Here is a 16,270-nt window from a genome sequence, read left to right as displayed (position 1 = left end):
ACAGAAGATCCTGTTATTCTTGGGGAGGTTGGAATTCTGGTGTCCCTCTGTGTGTGTTGCAGACTTCACAATGGGGATTGTTTCTTGGGGCTTTTGCTGTAGAATAGATGTGTTTGTGTTAATGAGGTTTCTGTTTTGTGCTAAAATTTCAATCAGACATACAACTTCAGAACCTGCTTAGGAAAGGTAGAGGGAATACTTAAATACAGAAATCAGAATGTGCATTATTGCATTACTATCAGTTTTGACTTCTAAAAAACAAGCTAGGAATTGCAAGCTAAGAGCTGTTTCACTTTTCAGGGACAAAGAGTAATACACTATTTCAGATCCAATTAAGTACTGACTCTGGAAAAATTATTTTTAATTTCTTTTATTAATATTTTGACAAAGTAAAGTGAGAGAAAATGATGGGCAGTTAGGGACAAAACATCCCAAATGTGCTTTTATTCACTAATCTCAAGGGTGGAAGTATTTAGGCATAATCTAATGTTATTCCCTGCCTGAATGACCATTTCAAATATTCTAGGGAAAGTAAAATAACTCATAAGATTGACGACATGATGGTTGGTGCTTTCTCATTCATGGCAAGGTAGGAATTCAGCCTATAGTTTCCTGCATATTAAAGCTAAGATTGAAAGGTCTTAAATCTTTGAGCTGCTGGGATAACAAAGGAAATAAGAGGATATGGTTGTTTACCTTCACTAGGCTTAGGAATCTTCCTGTAAAGTGATACTAAGTCAAAACTCGTGTTAAATTCAGTTCACATTTTAGAAGTCTCAACCTTGACAGACAGATTTTCAGCAAGCAACCTAGTGACTTAATAATTCATTACCTCTACAGGAGGAATAAAATGGTTGATTTATTTTTATAATTAGTAGGTTTTTTATGGAAGAGAGAAAGGAGCACGATAGTATTTTTTACAAATTTGTGGAAGCCCAGAATACAGAACAGGGATTGCCTTTGGGAACGACAGTTGCACAGAACCATTATTTGGGTTCAAAGAGAAACAGTGAACACAGGATTAAGACACAAATCGTGTATCATGCAGATGACGAAGCGTTCACACATCCAAAATACCACTCATGAAAAATGTAATTTTGAATGAAAAAATACAGAACTGACTCCTGTTTCTCCCTCCCCGCCCGCACAGCTTGTTATATTTTAAGTGGTAAAGTTAAGACTAAAAAAAGTGCTATAGCATAGGTGTGTTTTCTGTTAGAGCATGCTGACTTCTGCTAAATCTTGAGAAAACTTCTACGGGGTTAATTTCTTTATATTAATTGATTAAATCATTAAATAAGTTGCTATTTCCCTTTTACAATAAGATTTACTAGAAGGTTTTTGTTTAGATTTCGGGTATCCTCCTGGAAAAAAAAAGCTTAACAATATTTTAAACTCCCATGTTAAGTATTAGCCTGTGGTCTGGTCAGTGGAACCTCAGGGAAGCAGAGTCCCACCACGTTTAGTGTGGATGAGCAGCTTTAGTGAATCCTGTAGAAGCTGATTCCTTTAACAACCAGGTTTTCTGCAAGCATGTATTACAGCCATTGAGACATAGAACTTAGCATTTAGTCATCACTGAAAGCAAATAAAAATATGTACTTCTCCCCTGCTAAATACAGCCATGTTCCAGGATGGGATTTTCTACTTCTGCCTTTTTTTCTGAAGAGTTGGATGCTGAAGGCTCTGAAGTGTCAGTTTCCAGAATCTCAACTCCTGTAGTTCTCAGGGTGGGGAGGGTTGTGTTTGGTTTTACAGTTTGTAGTTGAAACTGAGGATAGAATGGGAATTATAAATGCCAGTATAAAGATAGAAATACTTGCGTTTCTTTGTAGTAGGTTGGCCCTGGCTGGATGCCAGGCAGCCACCAGAGCTTCTCTCTTGTTCCTCTTTGCAACTGGACATGGGAGAGAAAATAAAAAGGGTTCATTGGTTGAGGTAAGAACTGGGAGAGGTTACTCACCAAACAGTGTCATGGGCAAAACAGACTCAAGCTGGGGATTTTAGCTGAAATTATTAATTACTTAATTACTAACAAATTCAAGGTGATGAGAAGTAAAATAAGACCTTAAGAACACCTTTCCCCCTTCCCTCCTTCCCAGCACTTCTCCTCCCCCAGCAGTGCAGGGAGGTGGGAATGGGGGTTATGGTCAGTTCATCACAGGTTGTTTCTGCTGCTGCTCAGGGAGAGGAGTCCTTCCCCTGTTCCAGACTAGGGTCCCTTCTACAGGAGATAGTTCTCAATGAACTACTCCAATGTGAGTCCATCCCACAGGCATCAATCCTCCCCAGACTGCTGCAGCATGGGCCACTCTGCCATGGGGTGCAGTCCCTCAGGCACAGCCTGTTCCAGCCTGAGCCCCCCTTGGGGTCACAAGTGCCACCAGCAAACCTGCTCCAGCCTGGGCTCCTCTCTGCACAGGTCTGCAGGTCCCTGCCAGGACCCTGCTCCAGCACAGGCCTCCCACAGGGTCACAGCCTCCTCTCAGGCATCCACCTGCTCCAGCATGGCCTCCTCCAGGGCTGCAGGTGGATCTCTGCATCCCTGTGGTTCTCCATGTGCTGCAGGGGCTGCAGGGGAATCTCTGCTCCGGTGCCTGGAGCACCTCCTGCCTCTTCTGCACTGACCCTGGTGTGTGCAGAGCTGCTCCTCTCACGTTCTCACCCTGATCTGCTCTGGCTGCAATTACAACTGTGCAATCACTTTTCCCTTCTCAGCTGTTATCCCACAGCCATTACCATTTCTGATTGGCCCAGTGTGTCCATCCTGGAGCTGTCTGGCACTGGCTCTGCTGGACGTGGAGGAAGCTTCTGGCAGCTGCTCACAGAAGCCATCCCTGTAGCCCTTCCACTACCAAAACCTGGCCATGCAACCCCAATACGTGGATTTATAGATTGCACATAAAAATTTTCTTCCTGTTTGAGTCATTTTACTGTGACAACTGGATTTAATATCTGATTTAAGCAAGTAAGGGAAATGTGTGTCAAGGTTTTTGGAGTAACACTAACTCCTTAAAAATTCTACAATAGTAAAATGATTTACTGGATATTTTCTGATTAGACTGCCTTGTCAGTATCATGAACAGACTGCACATTATTAAAAACCAAAAAGTTCCTCCCCAACCCAAACCCCAAACAAAAGCTTCAGAACATCTGTTAGTCTTAAAAAATACTCCATTTTATAATGCTGTAGAGCATTTGAGCAGCCTTGTAGTCTGGGCATTCTGCAGGTTTAAAACACAGTTCTGTCCATTCTTGTAAATCCACGGTGTCCAGAATACTGAACTCTGAAGTGAGTACACCTTCCTATGCTTTGTGGAAGGAAGTTTAAATGTGGATAAATGATAATAGCTACCAGTTTATTTACCTGGATTCAGTGAACAGAAAGCAAACTGAGAACAACTTAATACCAAACACTTTATTACTTACGCTTGTTATTTACAGTATTTACATATTGCACGTTCGCTGGAATGTTTTATACATTTATTATATAAAGTAAATTAATGGCAGCTTGTGTTTGTGTACAAAATCCATGCTCCACTGTCCCAAAAAGTATGTCTACTTGGAATTACATTTCTGCTTGTCATGCAATTTGTACTCTAGGGTACAATGTGACCCCAATGCAAGTCTGTTTTAACCAAACTTTTTAAAAATTGTATAAGCATGAAGGATATCAAGTGACCACACCTACTGTGGAGCAGATCTTTAGTAGTTCTAGATATACAAACAAACATTCCTTAAAACTGTATAATTAAGCAACAGAACATGAATTTTCTTGGTGAAATATTTGTGTTTACATAATTTTTGGCAGCATTACACATCAATTGTAGTGTGTTTTTAAGTCATGGAGCATGAAGTACTACTGGCAGTTATGCTACTGTAGAGAATGTCAATCTGCAAACTGTTGATGACATACAAAATGCATGTTAAAAGAATTATGGGAAGTAGTCTGTCAATCTGCAAAAATAAATCTCTTGTTCACAATGGAATCAGCTAAAAGGTAGTAAGTTCTATTTCCCTGTTGTTTTCCAAGGCACTTCTCTTGGTTCTTGGTGTTTCTTGTCATGATAATAACATCTGGTGGATTAAGAGAAAGAAGAAAAACATCATTTCATGATTTTTATACTCATATACATGTGTTTGAGAATGTGTCTATCATAGTGAAAATAGTAAATAAAACTGGAGAATTCAGTAACAATTTCGGAAAGATCAGTAGTGAATTTCAGATTTAGCTCAGTTCATATCACTGAATTACATTAATGCTTTCTTTCTTAGTAAAGGCTAAAATTCTGGAAAGCATCACTTTTTTTTTTGATGGTTCATTTTTGGTAGACACTCCAGGGAAATCCAGTTCTACCTATCAAAAATGTGCTCATAGTCAATCTCTTCCAATGACTGCATCTGTGAAGTCAGAAAGTGAATAAACCTCAGGAACAGCATTAGCAGATTGCAAAATGTTGTCTAAATGCCTTCGTGTCAGGAGCTGTTGATGGGGTGTCCAGTTTGAACGATCTAGGAAGGATTTGATGATTCATTGGGCCCATTGGTTAAGAAACTTGGATTCATATAAACAAGAAACAAATAGAAATAGCCTTTTTAGAGTTGTTTGTATAACAACAGCCTGGAACATGCCAACACTGAGCCACCACAAACTAAACAGGAATTGCAGTGGTTTAATTTGCTGCCTGTATCTTAAGTCTTCCAGAAGAGTTTCTTGAAATGAAATCACAACCATGCCTATGACACTGATATCAAAATCACCAATACAAAATTATAGGTTTCCACATTGCTTATGTATGTATTCTGTCTCTATTCTAGGAATGTTGATTTAAAGGTTGAGCAGGGAAGGTTTTCACAACCCTACTCCCCCACACTTTAAAGCTTGTGTAACTACATATACACATATCTAGAAGTCTATCCTCTCCTAGACGGGTGAGCACTGAATGCTGCAAGTCTGTCTGCCCAGTTTAATGTGTTTCTATGCCTGTTGTTATTATATAGAAGTAAAAAATGTACAGTGTCTTTTTAGTCAGCAGAACTACACAGCTAAAAGATTCTTACATGCAAACAGACCCAGATGAAGCTTTGGTGTCTTACAGCCATCAAAAATTCATGGGGGAGATAAAAACCAGTGGTAATCTGATACTAGACTTCTGCTGATGATATTTTTCCCAGTTAAAACTTTCGTATTGTCTGTCTGGACATAGGTAGCTGTCTTCTCCATGATCAGTGTGAATTCTCTGGTACTCTGAGCTACATTTTCTACTGCTTAAGTGTCATTTGTAATGGAATAATTTGTATGCGAAGTCAGTTGGACTTGACATAATCCATTGAAAATCAAGCTATTGGTGCATACAGAAATACTTGTTAGTAGTATTTAAACATTTAGTTTTGCAATTTTTGAAAGCTATTAGGAAATGTAATAATGTTACAGAAAATCTTAATGTAATCTAGGTTTTTTTCTGGCTTTGCAGATAGGACAATTACTTTTAATTTTTTTAATAGCCTTCTTTAGAAGGGGAAACTAATGTAAATTTTCTTTGTCTTGCATTTTCATCTAGCTTATTTTCTGTATGTATGCTCCTACTGCACCCTATTTAAGCTATGATGTTAAAAAGTGATGTTTAGAAGAAATTAACATGCTTTTGGTTTGATCAGTGTGTGGTACAATCGACAAGTTAAACACTGAAAATTTAATGAAAACTTTTTTCATTACTAATGGGACTATGCAGCTCACTGGAGTGAAGAACAGTGGTTAGGATGCTCATTTGTCATCTCATCTACACCTGCTTTTGTATGGGTAACTTAACAGTTTTGTATCAGCTAACTCACAATTTTCTAAATCCCTGGTGCTCTCAGAAAGCCTTGAACAGTCCCCAGATTTTTAGCATTGATAAATCTGTTCTACTTCTTAGATTTTTTTTTTTTTAATTTCCAATAGTCTGTTATATGCATCAGTCTAGGAATATTGGCTGGAACTTAGCTGAAGGATGATGTCTTAGTGGAGATCCTGAATGCAATTTGACTACAGCCTCTGTTGAGAACATAGGTAACTATACAACTCTCCAGCCAATTGTGCTAACTTTTAAAAGCACAAGTAAAACTATTGTAAAGGCATATTACAGCTTTCCAAATTTGGTTCTGGTTATTACCTGTGCATGATGATAAACTCCGTAAGAAAAAGCTAATGTGTAGGAGAGGAATTTAGTGGTTTAAATATCAATATAAACCTTAATAATACTGCGCCAGTAGGATATTGTAGCAGAACCTCCCCATGCTTACATAAAAAAAAATTATTTTCCCAAGTGTGCACACCCAGGTGGAATTCTGCTGTAGTGTGATCACAGAGATCCATGCACTGAAGATTATGAAGCTTTTACTGTTCCATCTGGTGCTAGCCACAGACACGTTGTACCATAAACACACATGTGCCCACACAGGTATGTGTTCTGACAGTAACATATCTAACTCTTGTTTTCACATATTATTTTCTTGTTTGATCTTAGTCCCGAGTTTCAATGTCTTGTGTGCTTTAAAGCTGTGTTAATCCAAAATGCACTTTAAGTACAAATAAAAATAAATTTATATTTTTCTTCTCTCCAAATTGATATCTAAACATGAATTGATGTCCACAGACCTGAAAAATCCAACAAAACTACCAGTTTGCCAAAGTAATAGACCATCTATAGCCCAGCCCTCTTATAAACCTGGAATGAAATAAAAATCAGATACCGAACAAAACAGGAAACCTATTTTGTTTCACACAAATTGAACTGATGCAGTGGAAAAGCCTTGAGGAGATGAGGCTTAATCTTGCAGACACCTGTGCATCTCCAGATGTATGTGGTAGAGGATAGTGTTCCCTTCTGCTAATCGAGGCTGCCTAAGGAGTCTACCACTACTGATTTGTGTCTGTGTGAATAAAAGAAGTGGACAGTTGTTGCTGACATTGAAACATGTTGAGCAAAGGTCGTTTGAGAGATGGACATTTTTGAATAGACTCCCAGCTTGAGATATGAACTACTTTAGTTGCTATTCCTTCCTATTACAAGTTCATGTTTATGTGTCAGGTTATTAAGATACAGACAAAAGTTTCTAAAGAAAGGAAGAAAAGAATTTCACACTCTGATGTATCTGCTTATTGGTATTGGTAATAATATTATTTACCTATTTGCAAAGTTAAACAAATTATGTCTCATTTATCTAGACTGAATAGACAACGTCTTGTAGAAACCTTTCATGAAATTGAATAGTTCCATCAGGTTTTCCTGCAGTCATGTTTTCTTTAGGTTAAATAATCCTAATTCCTGTAACTGTTCTTGTGTACTGAGTTTTCTAGACCTTTGGTCATCCATCTTGCTCTTCTTTGGACTCTTACAAGAAGAACCCATATGTTTTCAAGTGTGGTGCCCTCAATTAAATATAGTATTCCAGTAATTATGTCAGGAGTTTCATAAACAATGATTCTATTTACAAATTCCAGTATTGTTTGACTTTCTTCAAGTGTAACACTGCTGACTTGCTTAGTCTGCAGTCCACGACAACCTCTGTTTTCGACAGTACTGTCTAACTATTCACCAAATTCCATGTTTTTCTGCAGTTGAATAATCCTATAGGATTTCATAGTTCTGAACTTTATCTGTTATCCTGGTTTTAGATGATTTGGTTTATTTTCCAAGATTATTTTTAATTTCAAGGTTGTACTTTATCATGGCTGCTTGTCCTATAATACTGAAATAAAAATACAGTATTCTATCACCCAAGTTATTAATTAAAATACTGAACAATATCAAACCCATAATGAAGCTGTGTGACACTGGTCAGTACATTTTTCCAGTTTTGACAATGAAGCACTAACAACTTACTTATCTATCTTTTTCCAGTCATTTTTACATTCATCTTGATCCCCAGCTTGCTTGTGAGAGTGAAGTGCAAAGCAGTGTAAATGATTAAATAAAATAAAATAAAATAAATGCTTAATATTTATTACTTTTCTCCTGATTCCTTCCACAAAATGTGTGTTTTGTCACAGAGTGAAAGCATCTTTGCGTGACAGCATTAGTTACTGACAAATCTACATGGTTATTATTTATCCTTTTGTCCAAGATCACATTCAGGTAAAGTTTGAGGACAGAATGTAAATTGGTCCTTCTGTGTTCTTATGTTACAGTTCTCTAAAATACAGATAGTTTGGGAGTACTTTTTGGTTTGATTGATTGCTTTTGTTTTTATTTTGGTGCATGATGAAATTTCCTAAGTATTTGTGAGAAATAGAGGCCCATCTAGGCAAAGAAAGTGAATTAACCTCTAGACACGAGAGGTGTACACAAGGAAATCTCAAAAAATCTGAATAGCTTGAAGTTAGTTTATCAGTGCTGCTATCAATACCTTTTAACTGAATTACTATAATAGCACCTGCGACCTATCTGCATTTATAAAGCTCTGATGTGGATAGCTATGTATATATTAACTCCTACTACTGAGTACAGCACAGATCTACAGCTGCACACATAAAAGGGCGGCTGCTGCTGCCAATACAGGCAATTGTGTACTGAGTAAACTCTTGAAAAATAAGCCACAGCTGTTGTGTTTTGTTCTGTAACAACAAATTCACTATCTGCTAACTCTATGCTGCTATAAATAATTCACAGATGATGCACATGAACATTTATGTAATGACTTCCAGTAGGGGGTACCCTTTCCTTAATGCCAAAATTTGCCAGATTAAGCCAGTTACTGCAAATCCTCTGGGAGGGGAATACCTTATCTAAAGGACAGTCGTTATTATACTCCCATGAATTTTCATGTATGAAATACAACATCCATTGCTTTGCTATGCAGTGGAATGTCATTTCTGCTAAGAAGAAGCTTACCTTTATCCTTCCATACACATAGGGCTTACTGCCAATCGAGTAAGAAGCCTGGCACATCTTTTATAATCTGTATGAAAAGAAAGCATGACTAGATTACCAAAGTAATCAAATTTGCCTTTAAAAATTAAAATTGTTTCAGTGTGTAAGTTAGGGTAATAGCAAAGTTCAGTAAATACCTTAGTTTGCAACAGAATAAAAATGAACTCCTTTGACTTAAAAAAGGAATGTTTAGAACTTGGGTAATAACTAAAAGCCATGTCTAATGGCACGTGTAACTATGCAACTGACTTCTGCACATGTTCTAGCTGTAAACAAACAGCATGAATGTGCTTGGAGGCTCTCCAAGTGTACGTATGTACATATAAAAATGTATACATCTGTGCCTGTGCTTCCGTGCAGGATCTAAACATGTGACTGTGGTATTTCCATATTAGAGTAAGTAGTGCTCATACACCTTTGAAATCCAGCCCTCAATGTGCAAGTCTGACAACTTCGTATTAAGTAATGCCACTCTCCAACAGATTTTCTTCCTGGGAAAGCTGTTAAATTAGACACATATCATCTAGTCATACAAATCTTAAGTCCAGCCCAAGGAGATGACCACATCATAAACATTCATAAGAGTATGAAGTTTCATCTTAAAACTACTAAAATTGTTTTTTCCTGAGTAGTTGCATTGTTAGTTTTTCATATATTAGGTACCTTTAACTTTTTTGATGCATTCACAGTAAGACACAGAACCAATGCAAAACTAAAGAAATTATTCAAAAGGGTATATTTTTTTTCATTTACATGAAAAACCAAAAGTAAATATTGTGAAAGTTGGTCATGGACAGACAGGAAAGTAAATTATTTTTCAAGTACTAATGTTACTACACTTTACGAAGCACTAGAAAGTATGCCAACAAAATGCTTTTGTACTGACTACTGCCACAGTGCAGTATCAGAGACACTTTTAGTTTATTTGCTGTTTAGCCTTCAGATTTCTACACAGAAGGAACAGTATAATTTGAAGTCAGAATATTATCAAAAAGTAACATCTTTCTGTGCATGCAAAATTAAATCAGGCTGTTCATCTCATTTTCCTTGAAGAAAGTTACTTTAAAGAGATGCTAGTCAATCCAGACCAGTAAGTGATGTTCACTTTTGTTAAGCATTATTACAATAATGAGTAACTATATCTAATGTTTTCTGGAGATGAAATGTTAACAATCCCCAACTCACAGCATAGTTATGGTATAATTGCCATTCATACAAATTATTCTCCATTATCCAGACATTATGTTGGTGGATGTGTCACCTGTCAGGGGGAAAAAGCCAATTTAGAGCCTTTAAGGCCAACTAGTTTTTAGCTTCACAGCTTGGAGTACTCATCAGTGCTGAGCCAAGTGACATTTGTGTTGTCATCCTTATGAAAAAAGTAATATGACCGTTGTTTGTTCAGAACAGACAAGTTATGAACAACTTACATCTTCACCCATGTAAACAGAGTGTGATCTGGTCACCTGTCATCTAGAAATCCTTGTCTTTCTATGGAATTCCTAATCTGAAGCCTTACAAACAGAGAAAATGTCCACAATTCTTACCAAATATGCCTTTAAAATGCACTGGGCTGAAATATTTATTAATACTTGAAACTTGGAATCTGTAACTCTTGTTTCTATTCCCAGCTCTGCTACTGACCCAAGTGATTGACCTCAGACAAGTAAAATAAAGTGTGCTTCCATTCTGAAAAGGCTGTACTAAAATAGCATCTACTTACTCAACAGGTCCACCTCAGTATGAATCTGGAGTAACATCTACTGACTGATAAATGTCAATGTTTGATTTTTATTTAATTCTCTGTGCTGCCGACAGTGATGAGGTATTATCAGCTGCATTTGCTTAGTTGTGTCCATCAGCACTTTATTTTTTTTTCCTAAGCTAAGAAGTTATACTTTTATAATTCACTGAATTATAAAATCAAGTGTTGCATGCAAAATTCATTGTCAATATCACTGGTAGATTGGTAGCTGAATAGTCAAAATAGAAAATGTCTATAAAATGTGTCCTACATAAATAATCGAAGAAAAGTAAATAACCCTACCTGGATTTGTGATCCTATCTTGAATTTACAGCACTAGAAATTAAATATGTTTGCGAGAGGAGTCATGTTCCTATGAAGAGCACACACTTGGTTTGGAACCCATGAGGCAAATATATCAGTACCTAAGGATGCAGTGTTTACAGCCATTCTACATAGTGTATTTTCCATGAGAAAGTTTTATTTCCATTTTCCTTTCTGTAATGCTGATGCTGTTCTAGGAATGCTGTAGAGGATGCTTAGTACATTTTACAGCATTCCAAATCTTTCTTTGCAGGGAATGCATTCTGACATTGTATCACTACTGACACTTGATAGAGCTAATAAATTAGAGTTTCCTCTCGTTTTAGAGAAGTGTCTGCTTTTGTTACTTACATGCTGGGATGGTGCAGTCCCTTGTATTGTGATAAAGCCGATGAAAGTGTTTGCTACATTTTGGGCTAAAGTAGAGTGGACCTGAAATATAAAGAAAAAAAGTTATGAATCAGCACAATTCACAGGTAGAACAGTGGAGCTTATAGCTTGTATGTGAAATATGGATACCAATGCAAATTAAAACATACCTGTTAAATGCTTCAAGAACTTGTCTTTCATCCTCAGATCTCTGGGAACTATTTCTGTTGGACAGAAAAAAGAATAGTTACTCTGCTGCACTGGACCTATGCTTGCCAAGCATGGTATGAGGACAGGGAATACTCTGTCCAGCAACATCACCACTATGTCTTGCCAGGCGCACAGAGGTCAAAAGTCCTTTCCATAGAGTAGGCCAAATCGTAAGCATTCACTTTACATAGGGAGACCTTGTAAAAGGCCCTGTGAAACACAGTGATGGAACAATGTCTGTTAGGTGAGAAATCATTAATGACTAGTTATTAATTAAGAGTCAGATTTTAGCACTCTATGAACTACATTATCAAGTTTACCTAGATTTAAATTCTTTCATATTACACAAGTGGTAAAGACCCAAAGATATATTCAAGTTTGGGGTTGGGTCTTCTAATTCTCTAATGCAAATGTAACCACTATTCTGTCCCAGGTATGTCTGCAGAAGCACTGTTCTACTGTAATCATGAAACTGGATTGATCTACTTACAGGAATCCTCCCTCCCTTCCCCCAGCAGTAAATAAAATTCACAGGAAATGATTCCAAGCAAATTGCCCTCTTCTGGCTCCCTATGTTTGTGGTTTACCGCCTTGTGTTTTGTGTTCAGCAGATGGCAAAATGAAACTGGTTTACTGAAATCCATTTTAGCCCTAACCCCTGCTTGTGACTTCCTGATTTACAGCTATCTTTGATTGCTTTCCGTTACAAACTCTATGCTGATAGCTTAGTGCTGATTGTGTATGATACACTGTATGGTGCTTTATTTACTTCACCATGAATGCCTGAGCAGCCTTTTTCATTCCCCTGGCACCTCTTATCAGATATAAAGCAGAGAGCATTTCCATCCAGATCCAATTCACTTGTGAATTTAGACACTTCTCGAAAGTCATTCTTCATTTACTTCTACCTTTAGTCAGTGTAAGTAAAATTGACCTTATCCTATTTGACCTAATTATGTCACGAAGAGCATTAAAGACACACATGCTTCACTCAGAAACTTCCCATGGGACAAGCTCACTAGGAAAGTGATGCCAAAACTGAAATGAAGACTCTTAACTAGTTGTTCCTTCTCAGAGTTGCTGAGAAAAACTCCATTATAATAACAGAATTAAAAAATCCTGCCTCGGAATCAGTAACAACACTACCAACAAATCTGCTCTGAAGCAGGATTATTAATTTTGTAGACAACTGTTCCACACAAGGCAGGTGTTTTGCACCAACAGGGTGACCAAAAACTATGCCCACGTTCCAAGATGAGCTTTAGAGTTGTGCAGATCATGGTTCCCTGCTTACTCTGGCCTCTTTGACTCTTCAATGTTTGTGAAAATAAAATGTTCTCTCCTGTGTTGACCTTAAGTAGAACAAAACCGTCTTCCTCTGTATATTCATTAATCATCCAAATAGAGAAGAACATCTTCATGACAATCACCAATAAATGCAAATTAAGAGGATATTTGAATATGAATAACAAAAAGGTACAATGAAGCTTTACAAGATCAATAAATACAAAATAAATAGCATACTATCAAAATGAAAGCCAATTTGGGAAAAGGTGAGTAGATTTGCTGGGAAATATTCAGAAAGTCAATTTTAGCTGGAGGTGTCAGATGAGCAGCATGTAGAGGCTTTGGAGTGACAGGGAACACTAAGTTAGATATGGCAGCAGGGGAAACTACATCAATTTTCAACTGAGCACGCAGAAGTACATCCCCAAACTAAGGTTAGAGAAGAGCCAGTCAAACGAGCAGGATGACTGCAGGAGTGTCCCAAACTGGTCACAGCCTGCACAGTGACAGAGGAGTACAGTCTCAGTTCCCTAGTATTTCCAATTGGTGCTACCTCTGGAGTACAAAAGCAACTAACAAGCAGGGTGAACAGTTCAGTGAAGCTGAACTTCAGGGAAGACTTCTATATATAAGGTATTTAAGGACATACTGCAGTCCTGCAGGAGAATTCTTGCTAGAGTCATTTCCAAGAAACACTTAAACCAACCACATGATAGTAAGTGATAACCTTCCAGGAAAAAGCGTTTTTATCCCTTGTTTCTTTGATCTCAGCCCATTTCACTCTTTCCCCTTATTATTAGGTTTTGTTCAAAGCCACAGGAAGTTGGACTTTCAGTTGAGTACATTATCCAGAGAGTAAAACACTCTTAGAGGTGAATGGAGGTTTTCTTTTCCAAATTTGCCATGTGTATCTTTCTGATGCCAAAGGGAATCTACAGGTATTTTGAGTGGTGAATTCCTAATACAAATTTAGTAGCCTGATGCACTATCTCATTCACCGAGGCACCCTAGGGGAAAAAAAAAAAAAAAAAAAAAAAGTGACTTACCAACTCTCTGCTCGTCCTGGTATCCTCCATAGTCAGCCACTTCCCTTCGATCCAAGTTATAGTCGTGCTTGGAGAAGTACTGCATCCCACTGTCCTTCTCCAGGTGGTACCTTTTCAGTTCCTGAATGATCTCCATGATGAGATTTAAGAGACTTTGCTTGTCCTTCAAATCTGTGGAGTCCGTTTTTTCTTTGCAGTATCCTGCTGAAAGCATTAAGAGCACCAGCCCCAGCAGCCCAGAAGACCTCAGTCCACTCATTGCAGTCCGACCTGAAGAGGGCATGAGGGGATGAAGAGGAAGAATCCGCAGCTATGTGAGGTCTCCTGTTTCACTGGAAGAGAAAATTGGGGGTGGGTCGAAGGTAGGGAGACTCGTGGGGGTGAAATCGGAAACATTAGCGAAGGAAAGAGAGGCGACCGCCTGGCAGGTTGCACAAGGCGGGGGCACAGACCGCTCCGGGCTGTGGGGCTGACGGAGCGCGGGGTCCGCGGAGCCCCACGGCGCCCGCCCCGCGGGCAGCGCCGCCGCAGCGCCCGCACGGCCTCCCCGCGGCCGGCGCCGGGCCCCGCGGGAGGGCGGGGGCGCAGCCCCGGAGCGGGGCCAGGCTGGGGGTGCGCCGGCGGAGCAGATCCCCAGCCGGGACGGGCGGTGCGCCCCGCCTCTCCCCGCCCCGCCGCGGAGCGGAGGAGCACGGGCGAGGGGCGACAACTTTCCCCGAAGTTTCTGCCGGACAGCCGTGGCAGCTGTTCCCACCTTCGCTGCGGGGCTCCGCGCCAGGGCTGCGGGCAGGAGCGGCGGGACATGAGGTGGCGCGGCTGGGAGGCAACCAGCCGGGGCAGGGGACAGCACCACCAGTCTCCCCTTTTTCTGTCCCTTTCCCCGCTCCCCTTCCCCGCAGGAGCAGCCCGAAGCGGCGGCCAGCATCATGCCCGGAGCCGCTCGCCTTCGGACGACAGAGCGCCCCTCACACACGGCCGCTCCGTGCGGCGGCTCTGCCCTGCCAACTCCGGCGGGGTCCGGCGGCGGCCGCTCCCGCCCGCGGGCTGTCACCAGTCCCGCCGCACGCAGCGCCTGGCCCGGCGGGGCGGGAGGGATGCAGGCGTGGGGAGGGACACAGAGGGGAAGGAGGCTGCTGGCGCTCGCCGGCCGCTTTACCTTTGTCTCCGTCCCAGAAGCCGAGGTGTCTTTCCCCCGGGAGCCGCTCCCCGGACGGCAGCAGCCCGCGAGCGGCAGGGAGTCCGAGTATTCCGCTGCTGACCCGCCCGCTCCCCTCCCGTCCCTGCGCTCCCGCCGTATCCACAAACTACTCCATCGCCGCCAGCCCCAGCGCAGCCGCTTATATAGGCTATAGGATGGACATGAGACGGCAGATAGTATCGACTTGGAAGTGGGTGGAAAACAATAAAAGTCCACTTGGCAACCTCGGGAGCGTCGCTGCTTGCACAAGCCCCCCCTTCCCGCCCTCTCTCCCCTCCCGCCCCGGTCCCCCCCGTCCCTCCCCCTGCTCGGTTCTCCCGGGCAGGGCTCAGTCACTCCTTCGCTGCTCTCCGACGTAAGGAGACGGTCCCAAGTGTGTGTGTTTGGAGTGGGAGGGGGCGGCGGCGGGAGGATGGGGACCGGGGGGGCGCGGATCGCCCGAGCCTTTAATTAGAACCGCGCTGAGGAGCCACTGAAATATTGATGTCCCTGGCGCAGCTCTCGTCAGGCGGGTCCCCGGCCCGCGGCCGCAGCCCCGTGGGGGGCGGGCGGGGAAGCCGCCTGTTTACCGGGAATTCCGGGCCCGGCTGCGGCGGGGAAGGGGAGGTGTTGGGGCGGGGGCGAGCTGCCGGGGAAAGGGAAGGCTATTCCTGCTCCCGCCGGCCGGGAAGCCCGCGAAGACGCGGCTGGAGCGGGTCTGGGTAGAGGGCGGGAGCAGGCGTGCCGCCTCTTTCGCCGATTCTTGGCACGGGCGGTCCCGGGTGGCGAGGCGGCTTCCTGGGTTCCCGGCGCGGCGCTGCCTGGAAGCGCTCCCAGCGGGGCCAGGAGAGGAGGAGGAGGAAGAGGAGGACGCCGACGAAGGCAGTGCCATCACTGGGAGCGCCCCGTCCCCTCCGGCAGCTGCCGGCTCGTCAGCGGAGGTGACAGACGGAGCGAAGGGCACTGGAAGCGCGGGGCAGTCTGCGGAGGGCGCCGAGCCCCTCCAACGAGAGCCCCTTCCCCAGAGCACAGAGCGTAGCCCCTCGGGGCGCGGCGGGGAGAGGCTGAAACCCGATCCGGCGGAACCCTCGGTGCTGCCTCTCCCGTGCGGACGGAGCTGGCCCTCGGCAGCCGCGGAGCCGCCCCGCGCGCCGGGGGCGCTTCCCCATCCCCGGGGCGCCTCCCGGGGCCGCGCGCCGCG

At 42.1% G+C, this 16,270-nt stretch overlaps 1 protein-coding gene across 2 annotated transcripts; it reads right to left on the bottom strand.

Annotated features, from left to right (window-relative positions):
• Positions 1–62: 62 nt before the first annotated feature.
• ALKAL2 (ALK and LTK ligand 2) lies at positions 63–15,313 on the bottom strand. 2 transcript variants are annotated; one of them, XM_063389313.1, is made up of 6 exons: positions 15,049–15,313; positions 13,893–14,224; positions 11,520–11,573; positions 11,332–11,412; positions 8,874–8,940; positions 63–4,077 (listed from the first exon to the last, which is right to left on the bottom strand). In XM_063389313.1, exons 2-5 carry the CDS (start codon positions 14,173–14,175, stop codon positions 8,876–8,878), a joined length of 483 nt encoding a protein of 160 aa, XP_063245383.1. In that variant the 5' UTR covers positions 14,176–14,224; positions 15,049–15,313; the 3' UTR covers positions 63–4,077; positions 8,874–8,875. The 2 variants fall into 2 exon arrangements, with proteins under 2 accessions (XP_063245383.1, XP_063245384.1); XM_063389314.1 differs by lacking the exon at positions 15,049–15,313 and adding an exon at positions 14,647–14,772.
• Between the last annotated feature and the right edge of the window lie 957 nt (positions 15,314–16,270).

Source organism: Prinia subflava, chromosome 2 (genome assembly GCF_021018805.1).
Source record: "Prinia subflava isolate CZ2003 ecotype Zambia chromosome 2, Cam_Psub_1.2, whole genome shotgun sequence".
NCBI classification, from domain to species: domain Eukaryota; kingdom Metazoa; phylum Chordata; class Aves; order Passeriformes; family Cisticolidae; genus Prinia; species Prinia subflava.
This window is presented reverse-complemented; position numbering and strand designations above follow the sequence as displayed.